The sequence below is a fragment of the Megalops cyprinoides genome, chromosome 7, assembly GCF_013368585.1.
Source record: "Megalops cyprinoides isolate fMegCyp1 chromosome 7, fMegCyp1.pri, whole genome shotgun sequence".
Lineage (NCBI taxonomy): Eukaryota > Metazoa > Chordata > Actinopteri > Elopiformes > Megalopidae > Megalops > Megalops cyprinoides.
The window spans coordinates 3,470,804-3,486,704 of NC_050589.1; the positions used below are offsets into that span (position 1 = coordinate 3,470,804).

The 15,901-nt window shown below is 47.6% G+C and overlaps 1 protein-coding gene across 7 annotated transcripts in view; it reads left to right on the forward strand.

The window, feature by feature from the left end:
* The window catches only part of kazna (kazrin, periplakin interacting protein a), a 265,787-nt gene that overhangs the window by 243,048 nt on the left and 6,838 nt on the right, over window positions 1–15,901 (forward strand). For 5 of the 7 annotated variants that reach the window (XM_036534460.1, XM_036534461.1, XM_036534463.1 and 2 more), the window contains 3 exons: window positions 103–292; window positions 2,431–2,564; window positions 4,821–4,944. In XM_036534460.1, coding sequence (XP_036390353.1) covers window positions 103–292; window positions 2,431–2,564; window positions 4,821–4,944 — 448 coding nt within the window. Of the gene's footprint in view, window positions 1–102; window positions 293–2,430; window positions 2,593–4,820; window positions 5,170–15,901 lie in introns of those variants that run through there. The other 2 variants (XM_036534465.1, XM_036534467.1) reach the window with 2 other exon arrangements.

Sequence of the window (15,901 nt, forward strand, 5' to 3'; positions counted from 1 at the left end):
CATGTTTGCCTTTGGTGCAGTGCTCACAGAGGTGGGGGCTCGTCTGTTTTCTGATGCCAGGAAGCTGATGTCCCTCTGTCCGTGTCTGTCTGTCCCCCACAGGCGAAACAGTCGCTGGCCACACTCACGAAGGACGTGCCCAAGCGACACTCACTGGCCATGCCTGCAGAGACCGTCGTCAACGGCAACCAGGAGTGGGTGATGCAGGCTGACCTGCCCCTCACTGCGGCTATCCGACAGAGTCAGCAGACTCTGTACCATGGACACACCCCACACCCTGCAGACCGGCAAGGTAGTGACCGCTCAGACACACACACACACACACACACAACACACCCACACACACAACACACACACACTCACACACACTCTGCAGCACAGCAAGGTGGAGCGCACACCCACACATACATGTATACGCACCCTGCAGTCAAGTGAAGTAGGGTCTGCTCATATTTCAAACACCCACGCCCGCAGGCGGGGAAGGTTGTGTAGGGTCCCCTACCCAACAGATAGGCAAGGTGGAGTCCGCGCACACGCACTCAATCAATCTTTTCTTTTGTGGCAGTTGCTGAGCTGTGCTAACTGCTCCATGTAGAAGAGATTAGGATGCATTACAAAACAGAATTGCAAGGAAGCCCTGCAGGGACAGACCTCTTACGGGGGGAGAAAGCCGCATTGCATTCTGGGATGTGTTACATCTGTAATTTTTTTGGTGTCATCTGTTGCCAGTATGGTACATAAGAAGCATATGGATTTCTGCTGTTCGAGGCCGCCTTTTTCAGCTGGTGGTAGAGAAGGAGCAAAAAGGAAAGCTTACTCCCCTTCCACTCCTCAGTCTTCAAGCTGCAGGGATGTTAACTGCATATTGATTTGCAATGGATGAAACGTAGCATTCATGGAGTGCTGCAGTTTGAAAGCAAATGTTCTCCCCGTAGCAAAATTGCATAGTTGTTCTGTAATGTAAGTGTAGATCGGCCCAGAGGTTATTCACCCACGCATTTTGCACTCAGACCTACGTTACCTGCACCCATCTGCCTGTCATCAGTCTGTTCACCTGTCCTCTGCTGTTCATGTGAACAGCGATTTATTAATTCAGTCTACAGTGAATGTGCTGTAGTCAAGGTGGAAAGTTAATGTCTCACACAATGTCTCTGTGTTCATTAGCCTCACCAAACAAACCGTGCGCTGTAACACAGTTTAGGTACGAATACCATTTTGACAGTGTATGATTTTACATTTGTGAAACAAATCCTTGGAGATGCAACAGCTAACAGACTTTAAAATTCACTGTGGAAATGCTCAAAAGGAAAAAAGGAGTGTCTCTAGCAGGCACTCTGGAACAAGATAAACCCTGTCTGCACACGTATAAATAGTAAGCTCAAGCTCTCTGCACAAATCACTGGCAAAAAGTTCAATATTACTAATGTGCTCTGAATATGATGAGTATAAATTAGTTTTCCAAGTCAGAAGTGACTTAAGTTACAGCACAGCCCATAATACAGAATGCAGTACTCCTGGGATGTCGTGAACAGACAGGATCGTAGAAACAAAGGGATTATGTTATTTTCCAGATCAGAGCTGAGTTTAGCAGAGCGCAGAAATCATCCATTTTTATATCCTTTTTTTCTAACCTTAAAATATTTCAAGGTCGATATTCAAGGTTGAGATCACAGTTGTCAGAATTTTCTATGTGGTGTTGTTATCGGAGGCGCTGTTAGGTTAAGGATGTGTTTGCCGAAACGTGGACATTTCATGACATTTCATGGCCACCTTGCGCGGGAGCACTGCTTCAGTAATCTTCTGTTGTTTCACTGTTAACACAGCAGCAACCTGGATAAGCCTGCATACCACACTGGTTGGATTCTCATTTATTCTGCATGAAAGGGTTTCCTTTCTTCTGCTTTAAGTCTTTGTGGAAGTTAAAGACAGTAGGTTGCTAAGGGAGAACCTGCTGCAGTGCATTTCTCATAAAATAAAAAACACCTTACAAAATTATGTTACCTTCTTTGCCTGCTTCCTCTGTTTCCTTAAAGATAACTACAGCCCCCCCCCCCCCGTGTAGTACTGGAATGGGGAAATTTCTGTGTACTTTTGTACATACTATTGAAAGCTGGAGCTGAAACAGCAGGGCATTAGTGTGTCTTTGTGATTCTTATTTGTGTGTGTGTGCGTGTGTGTGTGTGTGTATGTGCGTGTGTGTACCTAGCAGTGTAACATAGTGGTTAAGGAGCCACACTCATAACCAAAAGGTTGCTGGTTCGATTCCCTGCGGGGGCACTGCTGCTGTACTAAAGTACTTAACCCACAATTTCCTTGGTGAATATACAGCTGTATATATAACAAAAAAAACTGTAACTGATGTAAATTGCTCTGGATAAGAGTGTCTGCTAAATGCCAGTAATGTAATGATGTGATGTAATGTCCCCACAGCGGCGGTGAGGGTCAGCCCCTGTCACTCACGCCAGCCCTCCATCATCTCTGACGCCTCGGCGGTGGAGGGGGACCGCTCCTCCACCCCCAGCGACATCAACTCGCCCCGCCATCGGACACACTCCCTCTGCAATGTAAGAGCTGCTCGAGGCCCCCCTCCAAGTAATCACTCCTCCGCAATTCTCTTCTACTCCTCTCTCTCTCTGTTTATAAGTTTGTCGATTTGTTTTCTTAAGCCGGTCAGGGCTTCAGGAAGTTAGGTTCACTTGAGGACAGTGATAGCTGTTGTGTACAGTGTAGGCTATGCTTTTATTCTTAATTATTGCATGTACGTGTATGAAAGCATTTGTATTTATGGTACTATGTGTATATAGTTAGTAGTGTTCAAGGGTGGCTCAAGGTTAGTAAGATTTGAAAAGGATGAACTTCAAGTGTACGCACCACAAGTAGACTCTTTGGATGCCTCGGAGAGGTCATAGATGGTTGAGCCATGGTTGAGCTCAGTGCAGTGATGTCTCCTTTGTCTGCGTGTGGTATCAGCCTGCACATATTCATGAGCTACTGCCTCTGTAATATAGAGCCCCATGGGCAATCCTCAAAGCATTATGCATGGTGGGCCCAATCGGCAACATATTTGCTGTATCCCACTACTAACACCAGTGCAGTCCTGTTCTGGTAAAGTGTTAAAAGACCAGGCCTTGATAGGGTTTTAAACCCAAACTTCCACCTGCCACCCCCCCCCTAAAAAAACATGAAAAGATACCAAACATACAACATGAACTCTTAAGTTTTTGTCAGCAAAATCGTGCTAGGAAGTTAACCCACCTTTTTTCTGAGAACCAACAGAGAGTAGCTCTTGGTCGAAGACGAGCAGCGTAGCAAACACATGCTCACAGGTGTCCTCAGTATGGACCCAGGTGATGTACTGAGTGCCGGGTGTGTGCTGTAGAGACACTCTGTAGCACCTCCTGCTTCTGTGCCCGCTCAGTCAGGGGTCCATCCCTGCTCATACATACAAGCCTCTTCAAGGTGTACAGAAAAATAAAAACAAGTTCAGCGCTCAAAAGAAGAACTGCGCTGTGCTATGACCCATTTAGGCCATAAAACATTGATCCTATTAGAGTATGAAATTACATCTCAAATATTTTGGCGGTGTTCCCAAACAAGGGAAGTTCGCCAGGAGAAATGCTTTGTGTGTCAGAGTGGGATAATCATATGAAGAGCGTGGAAATGCACCGCGGAGAACATCTCACCACATGACTGACCGAATCTGACAGCATCAAGCGTGCGCGCCCGCTGACGGACGCTAAAGAGGGCACCGTCCCCACGTGGAAGTGGGTCTCGCGCTTTTAAGGCACCAGACGTGCCTTTTTCCAGCATGCTTCCTAAATGTCCGGCACTCCCAGGGTGGGAGCTACGGGGGTACTTGGGCACCCCCATTGCACCTCTCTTTATATCCTGATGCCTACGTAGTATTTATTACATTTTAAAGATATAACTATTCTGTGCCCCCCCCGAGGATTACAACTGCACTCCTCTGCATTTTCTCCTGGCGCCGAGCCTGGTGATCAATTCTAAACGTCCGCCACATCCAGAATTATCGAGGTCCAGCCTGCTAACAGTCACGCTGCCTTTGGTGGCTGGCCTGGTTTTCAGAGACAAAACATCAGGGACACATTTGTGCCACCTGCCTGGTGGAATGAGAGAGTCCTAGAGTGCCTCACTGTTAGGGGGAGGGCAGAGAGTGGAGCAGCAGCTGCTGGGAACAGGTCCCATTCCTGAGGCGCAGGCTCACAGAGGAGACCCTGCCTGGGCCCCAAACGCGCACTTCTATTTCTGCATGCTGCGTTTGGTGCAGGCCACCCCTGCAGCATCTGTGGACGTGGCGTGCCAGTGGCTGTGTGTTGTGCGTTTTCTGTCGATCTTTGATGTGGAGTGGTAGCGCGTCTCTTCTCTTCTCTGATGTAGACAACATCTTGCTCCAAGCAAACCTGTTCTCCAGCAGTGATGGGCTATCTCTCCCTCCCCCTTGCCTTGTTTCTGTCTTTCTCTTCTTCCCTCTGCCCCCCCCCTCTCCCTCTCCCTCTCTCTCCCTCTCTCCCTCTCTCCCTTTCTCTCCCTCTCTCTCCCTCTCTCCCTCTCTCCCTCTCTCCCTTTCTCTCTCTCTCTCTCTCCCTCCCTCTCTCTCTCTCTCTCTCTCTCCCTCTCTCCCTTTCTCTCTCTCTCTCTCTCCCTCCCTCTCTCTCTCTCTCTCTCTCCCTCTCTCCCTCTGTCTCTCTCTCTCCCCCTCCCTCTCTCTCTCTCTCTCTCTCTCTCTCTCTCTCTCTCTCTCTCCCTCTGTCTCTCTCTCTATCTCTTTCTCTCTCCCTTCCTCATATCCCCTTGTGCAGTCTCTGGAGGATTTGGAAGACCAGAAACGTAAGAAGAAGAAGGAGAAAATGGGTCTGGGCTCCCTGTCACGCGTCTTCGCCAGAGGCAAGCAACGCAAGTCCCTGGACCCAGGCCTGTTTGATGGTACTGCTACTCCTGATTACTATATAGAGGAGGACGCCGACTGGTGATAGTGTCAGACAGCAGCCCCATGTGTGCGTCCTGTGCGAGCGAGCGAGCGAGGGAATGAGCGAGCGAGAGTGCGTATGACTGCATGTGGCCCCCAGCTAGACACACCAGCTCAAAGGCCAATCAAGAGACCAGAATTAAGCCCCACCCCCTGCCCCTAGCTGCCTCCTGAAATGTACATATTACAAGCAAATACAAAATATATGTATGTAAATATAATATATATGTGTATATACGTATACTATGTGGGTGTATGTATATACGTATATATATACGTATACTTGGGATTACTATGTGTGGATATGTTAACTGTCATCTTCAGAGCGATGCGGCTGTGTTTTAATCTTTTACTGGTCTTTATATATGACTTTTTTTTTCGATAACTGGAAACTTGAAGGACTGCTGTGTATTTGTAAATAACGGTCATCGTGCACATTGTGCTTGTAAACGTCTTTTGTCCTGAATGCTTTTTTTTACCGTTATCCTGCATTTTATTTTATTTTAAATTTTTTTTTTTTGTTTTGTTTTTTTTTTCCTCTTTCGTTCTCCTGCTTGGTCCATTCCCTACATTTGGCCAGTTCTATAGAAAAGGTTTCCTGTGGGCAATGAGCAGACTCCTGAAATAAAATCTGGTATGAGAACACATCCTGCTTAGATTTCCTGAACCACCAACCCTCATTAACTGCAGAAATTTGCTTGCTCTCCGTACACCATCACTACCTGTATGGGAGAGAGGCTGACCCACTGAACCCACAATTCAGTCTCTGCAGTGATGGGCATTAACAGTCGTAATTTCAAACTGAATCAAAAAAAGAAACAAGCACCTCTGTTCAACCATATTAAAAATAATATGTCAAGGGGATATCATGATGCCACAAGTGTGCTATTTCAGTAATGCGAGTTATTGTGGCTCCTAAAATAAAACTGATGGCCATTTTCTGCCCTCGCCTTGGGGGAAGGAGAGAGAAGGAAATAGACCAACGTTTTCACCGTCACAGGCTGAAGCATGATCTGCATGTGTCCGGTCTCTGGGTTTAAAATGCATGGTGGTTATGGGACAGCTCTGTCTTGTCACTGTTGCCAGAACGTCTCGTCTTTAGGACACGATTGATAAAGAAGGAGATTGATTTTTCTCTCAGAGTAAATAAGTCGAGAGTGGCGTGGCTGGAGGGGGAGGGAGAAGTCCCTGTGTGTTTCAGTGTGAAATGACTGAGGGTGAGAGGCCTCGTCTCTGCGGTCTGCTCGGAGATTATTGGAAGGAGCGCTGATCGATAGCAGAGGGCTGGTATTGGATGTGCCGCGTGTCTGTGTTATCGGGAAGGACGTGCCACAGGCCTTACACTCAAAACAGGTTCCTGAAACGGAATGGGGAGGGACGGCCGAGTACATTTTACAGCACCCAAAGTGGAGCGAATCCCTCCTGTTCAGTTCTAATCCCATTTTAATTGTCAGGATTATGATGAGAGTATAAAAGGAAATTGGAGAAATGAGGGAGACTTTGTGTTTCCTCTAAATTACCAGCTTCTTTTCACCCACTTCTGAATCTGACTCTGAACACCCCTCAAGGTTTTGGATCCGATTACAGAAAACGTAAGAGCAGGAAGCCTTTCCAGTTTACAAGTTTGAAAGTTCAAAAAGTCGTTGAAGGCGGGGAAGAGCTGGAGGGCGAAGTGCCCCTGTAAGCGCTATTAGCTGTCATTACAGGGCCACGATTGGCTGACACCTTAAGGGTAGACCCAGGTCCTGCCCCTTACTGATTGGTCAGGAGTAATTCAAAACTCTCTCTCCCTCTGAGTCTGCGGCTCTTCCTCGTTTTTGTTAGCTGCCATTAGCTGCTCTTGTTTCAGTGGCTCCCGTCCTTCCTGGAGGCCTCGGCTGCCTCCTCTCCCCCCTCCTGTTTTCCCGTTCCTCCATTTTTCTCCACGCTCACAGCTAATCTGCGCCTTGCAGCTCTGTGCCGGGACAGAGAGGACAATAGACGAATTGTCAAATCCAATTCAAAATAACGGCAGTCCTTGACGGAGGCACTCATAATAGCCAGCCATCTCTTTCGTGCTCTTTGTTCACACTTCTGGGAGATAAACGCTCAGAACTTCTAAGAATCCGATCGCCTTCAGTCATCACGCTCACTGAAAAAAAGCGCATCAGTCGAAACCTCAATCGCTACTTCAGCGCCCCCCGTTCGAGCAAGATAACTTTTAATTTCAAGCACTGGTTTGAAAAACTGCGATTACAAGCTGGCGTTTCGAGTGCGAGGAGTGCTCCTCAAGGTGGACTTGGGTGTGGAGCTATGGAGGAGCGTTTGGGACAGATTAACACACCTAATGCAGCGCCCTCCTCTGTAGGGTACAGTAATGCACACCATCGTGTGACTGTCTCTGGCTTAATGAGGGAGAGAGCAGGAGCAGGTGAGAGTCTGGTTCGATCTGGGCAATGAGGTGTTGCTATACGCCGCTTCAGAGCCCTCCTTAGCAAATGGAAGCCAGCTGTGCCTCCTCGTCTCCTAGGCAACCGCAGCCTGTCCTCTCTGTGCGTTTGAGGGATTCCACTTTGGCCCCCGCCGGGGCTCGGCTCCTGGCAACCAGGGCGCGGCAGTCAAGGGCTCAGGTCCTCCTCACGTCACCCCGCGTGAAGCCTGAGAGTAAACAGACGCTGCGGCCCCGTAGCCCGCTCGTTTGGGGGTGCATCACCCCGGTCCCGACTGGCAAGCGTGGCCTACGAGCAACCCCGACCCCCCGACCCGCATGCAGACGTTGGTGTCAAATTCATTCGATCACAGAGTGAATGAAAAGGAGATTTATAACGAGTGGGTGTTAACCCTGTAGGTTAAAACCGGATTTGGCTTCGCTTATAAAGAAGAAAAAAAATGTGTTTCTCATCCCTTACGGTGGCATAAGCCCAAAATCAGAAATCAGATTTCAGCTCCAAGCTACCTACAGAGCAATTAATGAAGTGCCAAAGGTTAATGATCTCCCAGTAAATACACAAGTCCTATTACCTTTCCTTCCCTGTGTTGGACCCACCGATGTGGTGTATCCAGAAGTCTGCCTTGCCTTTTAGGAAATCTTTTTGTCTTCATTTAGTTACTAAAATCCTGCTGGCTATCTGTTCATCTAACACGTGACAGTATGGGGAATTATGGGAATGTAAATTAAAACAAAAGCATAATTACCCATGCTGTTTTGCAAAGGGAGTTTTCAGCAACCAGGGAAAGGACTGCATTCCTTTGCCCTTTCCCATTGGCATTTCACATCAGATTACAACTGGCTTTATTTTTTTTTTGTTTTATTTTGTTTTGGTAACAAATTCCTTCTCATTTCATGGCAATTATTTTAAGCTTTGTAAATTAGGAAATATTGCTAAAATTAAATCTACTATTAAAGAGTTTTATTTAAAGAAGAAAAAACAGAAGCTTCAATAGCTGAATAATTGGTGATGTGTAGGATGCACTCTGTCTTCAGCTGCTTGGAGACAGAGAGTAGCGAAGAGGTTTCAATGGCATGGAAACAAATATGATAAAGATCTAAATAAAAAAAAAACTTATTTTAAAATAAAATAAATAACACTGAATTTCCATGTGGCCTTCTTCTTTTCCCTGTGTTGGTGTTTGTTCTCCTGGTATGGCTTACACCTAACTGCCCCCTGTGGGGAGCTACCATTTTGTCCAGTGGTAGCCCCCCTCAACTAGCGGTGTCCATGTGTGACTACCAACCGTCCGTGTGACCACACAGTGTCGATAACATCGTGCCATGACCCCAGTCCCCTCTAATGAGTCCCTCTTGTGTGAAATCCCTCAGGCTCTGACCACAGTCCTTTAACCCAGAAGAAATCTTCTGCCTTTCATTCAGTGCTCAAAATGACTACATCTTCATCTCATTCAGGTTCCACAGATCTCTGATCAGCTGCCAGATCATAAATATTTTACTAAAAGAAAAACACTGTTATCCAACTGGGTTATAGACTGTGCGTGCAGATCCTTTGCACTATCAAAGGTGGCCATTTTCAATTCAGCCCTTCTTCAAGTTGACCAATCAGTGACCTTTCTTTGCTGAAGAACTCTCCAGGACACACCCACTGCTGGTGAGAGGGAATCTTCTACCTCTGCTGCTGCTAAATAAACTACTAAACTGGAGTTTCATTTTATACAATTTCACAATTTTTTGTGTGTATTAGTTATATATGGACTCATTTTTATGAAATGTCATATTTCTGTGGGGGGGGGGGGATGACATATTTTTACTTGAAAACACAGCATTCAGAATTTTTTATACGCTCTCATCAAAGAAATTTGCTTTTATCAGGAAGAGTACTTTGTCTCTGCCTTTGCTCCTCACCTAGTTTTGAAATCCACACCAACCCTGACAGGGTCTTAAATCATCAAAAACTAAAGATCAGTGCACTTTTAAATCGAAAACCCCAGAAAATCAGCCGTGAATATTCCTGATGACTGGCTTGTCCCCAGCTTGTAATGTAACTACTTGACATGCTGTTTGCTGTTACCACTTATGGTACTGTTAATTGGATAAGCATGACCAGAAAAATTGAATTAGAGGTAGCTTTAAAGAGGGGACACAAGGTTAATTAAATGCATTTGAGTAATGGCTTCACCTTTAATAGGCTGAGATTTTTAATGTGACGAAGCCACTGCTCCTCAGAAGCTGAGCTCTGCAGCCATTCAACCTGCAGCATTCCTCTTTTACAAATTCAGACTGTCATTAAAAAGTGTAAAAAAGACAAGTTTTCACTGCGGAAAAGGTCAGCGGCAAATGTCAGGATTGCATACTGTAGACTGGTGGGAAGGATGCTTTTAGATTTTTAAAAGCCTTTCTCTCTTGTGTATGGGCAGCGATTTAGCAGGTATCAGATACCGAAGAGGAAAAACCCAAACCTGATCAGGTTTACCCTGAAGCATTCTTGAACCACAACCAATGTAGCCCCTGAAAAAAGCCTGTCTGAACAAGCTCAAACACAAACACTGCTATTGGTTTAACAATCCTCCAATCACTCTGGGGCACTGGCTGGTCTCCGGGGCAACGCTCCTCCCACCTGGGCAGGATTCCGAAGGCTGGACATCTGGAGTTGTGAAGAGGTGTTTGGCTCCCTTGTGTAGTGATACTCCAATCACCCCCATCAGGCCCCAGGCAGGTGTGATTGAAACCATGTCCCACATCATCATCAGCTTGTCCATTTATGATCCATCAAAGGCGTGAATGTCTGCTTTCTGTTTTCAGACTGTCAGCCACTTAAAAACAGTTTGCAGCCAGATTCAGCTCTCGCAGGACAACCTAGAATTACAGAATACTACAAGATTCAGTCAGCTTCAAGCATAATCTGATCTGTACATGAAACAGAATAAATATTACCGTTATGATGATGTACAGAGAGTGAAATGTTACAGGAAAAAACAACCAAGGGGAGCCAATACTTATGTCACACCAACATTTCTTCGTATTGCGTGTTGCTTGATGTAGAGAAATGTCTTGTAATGCTTGGTATATTTGAACTTTGAAAAATATATATTTGAATGTTAAAACTACTGGCTGTTTCATGAGTTTGAAACGGCACCTCCATCACAAAAAATAAAAGGACTAACAATCTTAATTTTTTCTTTAAACGTGTGTCTCGTCACCACGAGTAAAACTACACAGTCAAGCACTGATAAAAGACCTTTTGAACTGCTCTCTGTACTGGGCCCTCCCCTCGACAGCTTTTGTCAGTTCGAATCTTCTCAGACCTTGCTCTTCCGTGCTTTGATTCCCCGCTTGTGCAGCAGTCTTCAGCTGCTGCCATTCCTGCAGCCACCAGTTTGACTGCGCCAGTCGGGTCGCAGCCCCGCGCTGCCTGATCTCATCACAACCCCAGAGAGGATGCTGTGAAATCGGTTCATTGCTGTCACAGGCGCTATGGCGAGTGCCACCCTCCCCGGCGCGCAGAAGCGGCTGACGAAATGCAGCGGCGGCTGTTACAGAGCCTCGTCAAGCACGACGGACGAATGCCATTAACTCAACTCCAGCGTGCCGGCCCGCCCGACACAGATGAGCTTTTGTCCAACACTTTCAGCTGTTTCGGGCTGATAGAAAAAAAAATTAAATTGTGCTTCCATCCATAACGCACATTTGTTTTGACAGAGACATTAATGGAAATATGTTATGACTGTGGAGGATGAGTGGACCGTAAAAGCACATTTGAGCCTGGTATGGCACAGCAATTAAATGGAAACCCTTAGGCAACTAATTGCTCTGATGTTGGCCCCTCTCAAATGAGGCATATTTCAGAAGTCTGCTGCTTCTTACTTTTAATTCTGTCATTTCAAAATAAATGAGAGACTCTCTCGAGCTTCGTGTTCTAGTTTTCTCTCACCTCTCTCAGAGAGAGGGGAAAAACCACTGTCAGGACTGAGACATCAGTGGAATGCCGATGCCGTGATTGATTAAAACGAAAATGTTCTGTGTCACGGAAGCAACATTTTTGATAAAACGGCTCAAAAAAATACCAAAATCATTTTGAAGGCTGCCAAAAATAGTGGGCAAATAGGTGAAGCCTTGTGTGTCTGACATCTAAGGGGTGAGATCCTGTTTCTCTGTGGAAAATTGCTATGGAGAATGAGTTTTAACCTTCACCACTCTTTAGCCTCAGTGGAACCCATGCTTTAAGTGTGAATGATGACATTGTCAAATGCATTAACAAAAGAACAACCTTCAGATAAACAGGTGCTTTTTTCAGACAGCAAGCGCTCCTAATTGATCAGTGTCATCTGATTTTCAGCGCTTTCAAGCATAAGGATGCTTCATACTTATGTTTTTTTTTTTTTAATTCAAATGGAGTAATCTTGTGTGAAACAGGGAGGCTTTCTGACCTTTACACCTGGAGAGAGTCATTTGGAATGAATTAGCACTCGCTGCGAAAAAACAGCCACTTCAGGGTGCTCCTTTGTACTTCCACAGACGCCATTTGATGGGCTGAGAAATTGCGGCTGGCGAGCTTTCGTTTTTTCGTTCGATACGAGCGCAGCTGCTGTCTGTCCCAGTAGTCCATCTGCTGTGATGTGAGATATTTAAAAAAAAAAACAACCACAACATAAGCATGAGTGAAATGTTTTAAGGGCTTGTTTCCTTGGTCCCCACAGACGTAATCAGCTTGTCTTCACTCCTGCATTACACAAGTGCTGGCGCTGGACCGCAAGCTCCCATTGGCCAGTCTCGGGCTGGCCTGGATGGCTATGCTTCAGCAGGCCTTTTATGTTTCGTGGCTCCGTCTGCGGGTTTAGAGGCTTCCAGCTCCGGCTCCATCGGGTCCTCTTTGTTCTGCCTGAAGGCCTCGCAGTCGGATGGGGCAGGGCTTGGGTTCGACCCGCAGGGCCATCTCGGGCCTCCTTCCGCACCTCATCTGTCATCGTGGGCGCAGGCCGGCGGGGGAGCGCAGCGCGGCCGATCGATCATCTCAAAACGTTCCGCTTGACAGTTTGAATGCCACTTGACCGCGGGGCTGGTGCGCGGAAGTGTACAGGCTCAGGCCTCGGCAGTAGCAGCGTGCGCTTTCCCACGGCCTCCTTCTCCCGCGCTCTTTACCTCACGGCCAGTCGCAGCACAGACAGAGCAGGGCCATGTAAGCCATGGCTGTGTGTATGCGCGCGCATGCATGTCTGTATGTGTGTGTGTGTGTGTGTGCGTGCCTGCGTTTGTGTGTGTGTGTGCGTGCCTGCGTGTGTGTGTGTGCGCGCCTGCGTGTGTGTGTATGCGTGTGTGTGTGTGTGTGTGTGTGCCTGCGTGTGCCTGCGTGTGTGTGTGTGTGTGTGTGTGCGTGTCTATGTGTGTGTGTGCGTGCGTGCGTGTGTGCGTGTGCGTGCGTGTGTGTGCATGTGTGTGTGTGTGTGTGTGTGCGTGTGTGCGTGTGTGCATGTGTGTGCGTGTGTGTGTGTGTGTGTGTGTGTGTGTGGTGGGAGGGGGTGGGGCTGCTCCCTCAGCCGTTCCCTGTGAGCCCCCTCTCACCGCCCTGACCGCAGACTCACAGACACCTCCACACACCCGCTGGCTTTGCCTGATATCTGGCACCTTGCTCTGGCCTACAACCCGTGCCACCACTGCAGGCAATTATCAGCCTAAATGCATTCATTAAGCCACTCAATTGCGGTACTGCTCCTGGGAGAAACCCATTAATTGCCCCACCTCCTTCCCTCTTCATTCTTTTTGGCTTTCTCTGTTTTTGTGTACCTCCTACTAATTCCAACTTCAATTTTCATCCTGGGCTCTTGTTAATTTCTTGGAAGGTGGTCTTTTAAGCAGTTTTGTATAAAACAAAAAAAAAAAGAAAGAAAGACAAAAAAAGAAATTCTAAAGAAAAATGAGCAGCGTTAATGCGTGTTTCATGTCTCCTGCTGGGTATGGCATACCTGCTCTCTTGTGATATCCCAGAGCTGAGCTGAACTGTGTCCCACTGTTTCCTGCTTCATTCACTACGGCTGTAAGCACAGAAGAGGCTTGGAGGGTTCGGGGTGCGTTTACCCCCCCCCCCCCCATTGCAGCATTTCCTCTGTGTTCAGAATGATTACACTGGAAAACAAACAGACACACATTCTGAATGCAATTTATTCAGTATTTTGTTCACTGGCAACAAAGGAGTGTTGCCTGCAATCTTCGATTAGGGATGAAAAAAAACGCAGAGGCTGGAGAAGGAAAATTAGAGAGTGGTAGCACAGCTGCGTGTGATTTCTCATGCATGGCAGAGTCTGTGAAAGCTTGAAGATCAAGCTTCAGCTGAAGAGCAGAAGCTAATCATCAGTTTGCCTGGGTCACACCCGTGTCAGAATCTTGATGGATTTCAGTTTAGGGCGACGGATGCAGTGGGACGCACTCATAAGGACACGCGGAGCGGAGTCTGTTGAAGGAAGTGTTCCCCCCCCGTAGGGAGTCCGCCATTCCTATTCACGTCACGCTCAGACGGCAGCAAATGGACGGTTTCGCGTGAGGAGCGAGTCAGTCAATACCGCGGCGTTCCGGCAGCCTCTCTCAGATGAAGTTCCTGCAGGGCAGTTGAGCTAATTGAATTGTTGCACCGGTTAGGCAGGCGATTCCACGCTTCCGCGGGTCCCGCGCGGCCTTGGGGGGAAGACGGGGGGAGTCGGCCCTGGAGCCTGGTCCCGGACCGCGGTATGCGCGAAAGGCCTGGGAAAGCCGTGAGTCAGGCTGTGATGGCAGGGATCGGAGCGAGGATGCGTGCAGAGAACCACACCCAGCGAGACGAGGCGGGCTACGTCTGCGGGACTGAACGCTGCCAAAACAGCGCATATGAGAGGAGCACTGTACTGCGCTGTGTGTGTGTTCAGCCCTTACAGGAGCATTTGAGGTCACGGAGCGTTCAAACATACTTAACCTGTTCTGGCTACATCTGATATGCACCATAGGTTCAGTCCTGCAACACACTGCAGCATGGATCTAGCCTCATCAGTCTGCCTAATCAGTTTTATTAGGGCTTCTGCTAATAGACAGAGAGTGGAATTGATCTCAGGGGGCCAAATGATTTTTCAGCAGTTGCCATCCTGACCTGCAGAACGAGCTGCGCTGCCCTGCTTATGAAAAGACGTCGATATCATTTCGCAGATGATTCCGTAAAATGCCTCACTCCATCATGCTCGCTTTAGCTGGGCTTAGTCGAAACTCAGCATCAGGTGATTCTTTCTGGGTTGTAATCTTCTTTTTGGCTTACTCGGATCGTTCAGTTGTTGCTGTCATATTCTCCTCTGTTCTAGAATGCCTTCTTCCCTCTTTCCTACAGAGTTGTTAGACTGCCATCTGCTGGTGGTATTGTCACACAACAGCTAAGGAGCAGGATGCTGATTATATATTGGTCGCAACCTTGGCCGTAGAATGCCCACATGCTGCATGGTCCTAATTTACAGAGCCTTTTTGGTGAGTCAGTGCCCGTCCAGAGACAGTCAGGGTTAGAGGAGCGTAGCACCTTTTACAACGTCAGAACTACTCTGAAAGAGGGCTCCTCAACCCTGATAGTTGCCAGTTATAATACAGAAGGATCTCCAGCTCCCATGAAACCTATGTCATCTTCAGAGGTGAAGAAGACTTGCTAAACTTGCTTTGTCAAGACTATGAGTATACGGTCAGGTGGCGAGGTATTTGCCTGGCTGAAAGTAAAATCTATAAACCTAGGCCTTACAGACCCTACGTTCAGCATCACGTTGGTTGATATTTGATATTTATATTTGACACCGTGCTGAAAGCTCTGGAAACTGGCCTCTCTGCCCTGTGTTTGGGCAGATGCTGTTTATAGTGGGGCGCCTCTGTCCTGCAGAGTTATGGGCTTATCAGGGAGCCATCAGCTCCCAGACGGTAATTAACAGCTGCTCCACTGCCTCTAATGGGCCCACTAATTGCCCGAACAAGTTCAACAGTGGCGGTGTTGCTGTTTGAAAAGTGTTTTGTGGCTTGACATATTGCGGAGTGATTGTTCGCGCCCTCACAGAGAGACGGGACGGATCTTTCTGTCTCATAGATGTAAAGCGGTCATTTGTAAGCACGTAAATGTGACGGGTGGGCTGATTTTGAAATCAATTGGACGGAATGAGGTGCTATGGGGAATTTTGCCATCTCTGGCTTTCCCTCTTTTTTGATTTCCTTGATTCTGTCTCTGGCTCTTCTGACGGGTCCCTGCTGCACGTCCTTGTAGGGCTCGAAAGTGTCCGTCGCTGATGTAACCGTGTGTAACGCGAGGTGCGGGTCACTCTCCCCCCTCCTGTGTGTGGCGTCTCTCTCCCTCACACGCCCCCGCTCCATACGTCAGGTCTGACGATGCCGGCCGGGGGATTTTAAAATCGATGTCTGTCAGTCGGTGGCACACAACCAACCGCAGCTCCCGTTTCCGTCTCCCTCCTGACGTCAGTGTGAAAACACGGGCAGGTGTT